This window comes from Cebus imitator, unplaced genomic scaffold (assembly GCF_001604975.1).
Source record: "Cebus imitator isolate Cc_AM_T3 unplaced genomic scaffold, Cebus_imitator-1.0 Scaffold24, whole genome shotgun sequence".
Taxonomy (NCBI): Eukaryota; Metazoa; Chordata; class Mammalia; order Primates; family Cebidae; genus Cebus; species Cebus imitator.
The window spans coordinates 10798975-10801382 of record NW_016107339.1 but is presented as its reverse complement, the minus strand read 5'-3'; the positions used below and the strand labels follow the sequence as shown (position 1 = coordinate 10801382).

Sequence of the window (2408 nt, the reverse complement as noted above, 5' to 3'; positions counted from 1 at the left end):
AGAGTTTCACTCTTGTTGCCCAGGCTGGAGTGCAATGGCACAATCTCGGCTTACTGCAACCTCCACCTCCTAGGTTTAAGCGCTTCTCCTGCCTCAGGCTCCCAAGTAGCTGGGATTACAGCCCTGTGCCACCACGAGCTAATTTTTTGTATTTGGTAGAGATGGGGTTTCACCATGTTGGCCAGGCTGGTCTCGAACTCCTGACCTCAAGTGATCCACCTGCCTCAGCCTCCCAAAGTGCTGGGATTACAGGCGTGAGCTACCACGCCCAGCTTGGCTATGGTTTTGTGCCAGAGATCTGGAAGCAACATTGTACAAGGTAAGGGGGCTATTTCTGGCCTGTCCCAATCTCCTACAGATGTCACCACCGTCTCCCTCCCAAAGCAAACACACATAGGCCCCAGCTCTGTGCAGAGGTGCAGGTGCCAAGGGAGAGCACTTCACGTGGGAAACTTACTGCTGAGCGTTGGCGGCAGGGGCGGCTGGATGGGGTAGGCTGGCTGTGCAAATGGCTTGATGCTGCAGACAAGAGCACAGCCTGGTGAGAGGGCTCCCTCTTCCCCACCTTCCACCTGGCCCAGACCCTCTTCCAGGACCCTATAGGAAGTCACCCAGCCTTTCTGCTGAGGCCTAGAAATGCAGGCTAAAAAGCGAACTCACAAGCTTCTTTTTTTTCCACATTTAACTTTAGTGAAATCCTACCACGTCTCCCAGCTGATCTGAGCGTTTAATGTAGCATTTCAAACCCTCCAACCCTGAAAAGCTGGTCCTTATGCTGAGGGTGTGTCTTTTGATGAAAGTTGTTTTAAGAGTTGAAAAATCAGCACACTTGACCACTTGACTGATTAACTTCGAGGCTGCCTCAGAAACTGAGTGAAAAGTAAATGAAGGGACAGGTGACAAGTGGATGCATGCTAATGAGAGAACGCACAGGTGAGCAGCCAGCACATCAGCTCTCCTGCTGCACTCTCCAGCCCTCTATTTTGTTTGTTTTTTAGAGACAGGGTCTCCCTCTGTTGCCCAGGCTGGAGTGGCAGTGGTGCAATCAAAGCTCACTACAGCCTGGAACTCTGAACTCCTGAGCTCAAGCAATCCTAGCCTGCCTCAGCCTCCCAAGTAGCTAAGACTACCCGGGCACGCACCACCACGCCCAGCTAATTTTTTTTTTTTTTTTTTTGAGAGAGCAGATCTTGCCATTTTGCCCAGGGTGATCTTGAACTCCTGGCCTCAAGTGATCTTCCCACCTCGGGCTCCCAAAGTGCTAGGATTGATGACAGGTGTGAGCCACCACCACCCAGCCTGCATCTCTCTATTTTCGAATTAAAACTTTGCTCAGCTGTTGCTGGAGCTCAAATGGGATGGAAGCATCGTGTGGCTACCAGGAGGAACAGGGCATGGGACGTTGAGTCCAATACTCACTCCTGAGAAGGTCCAGGCTGCTGTCCCAGGAGAGGGGGGCTGCTCCAGAACTGCAGGGATGAGACAAGGCCCAGCGGCCCCTCAGCATCCACGAACCCCTTGAAAGCCCATCCTTTATGGCACACCCTGATACCAGCCCACCGCCTGTGACCCATGTACCCGAGAGGAAGTGGAGAACACGGCCTGGGGCAGAGGGGAGGGTGGGCTGAACTTGTTTTGCAGGACACTGGCAGAGACGATCTGGGCAGAGGACATGGATGCCATGCTCTGAAGGGCTTTGTCCTTGGAGACCTGGTCCTGGGGAGAGGGGGCTGCATGAGGCCAGGGCCAGGCCGGATGGGGCCAGGGCTTGCTTTAGGGCCCCCTCCCAGAACCTGGGCAGAGTCCAAAGCACTAGGATGACAGATGTTCCTCAAGGTCCAGGCCTGGATTCCAGCCCCAGCTCTGCTGTGTGGTCTTGGGAGAATCTCTGCACCTTCCTGGCCTCAGTCCCCCAAGTGCCCCTCACCTCTGACCACAATCCACGGTAAGAAATTATTTTATTTTATTCCAAAGGCCAATATATATCAAGATATTTCCTCTTACTAACATGTCCAGTACTCTCCTATTTTCTGTGTCATCAGTGGTTCTCAAAATACGGTCCCTGGACTAACACACCAGCATCACCTGGAAGCACGTTAGAAATGTACATTTTTATTTAAAAAAAAATTTTATTTGTAGAGATGGGTTTTTGCTACATTGCTCAGGCTGCTCCCAAACTCCTGGGCATGATGGATCTCTCCACCTTGGCCTCCCAACGTGCTGGGATTACAGGCCTGAGACACTGTGCCCAACCAGAAATGTATATTTTCTGGCCCCTGCCCAGACCCACTGAATCAGAAACTCTGAGGTGAGGCCCAGAAATTTGCTTTATCAAGCCCTCCAGGTAATTCTGATGTACTCTAAGGTTTTTTGAGAACCACTGTATATCTTTTTTTTTTTTTTTTTTA

The 2408-nt window shown here is 51.5% G+C and overlaps 1 protein-coding gene across 1 annotated transcript in view; it reads right to left on the bottom strand.

Moving 5' to 3' along the window:
- Positions 1–2408, bottom strand: part of TEAD3 (TEA domain transcription factor 3) — a 26097-nt gene that overhangs the window by 3453 nt on the left and 20236 nt on the right. The window contains exons 8-10 of the mRNA XM_017522239.2: positions 1579–1716; positions 1420–1469; positions 458–519 (exon numbers count right to left, since the gene is read on the bottom strand). Of these exons, the coding sequence (XP_017377728.2) occupies positions 458–519; positions 1420–1469; positions 1579–1716 (250 nt within the window). The remainder of the gene's footprint in view (positions 1–457; positions 520–1419; positions 1470–1578; positions 1717–2408) is intronic.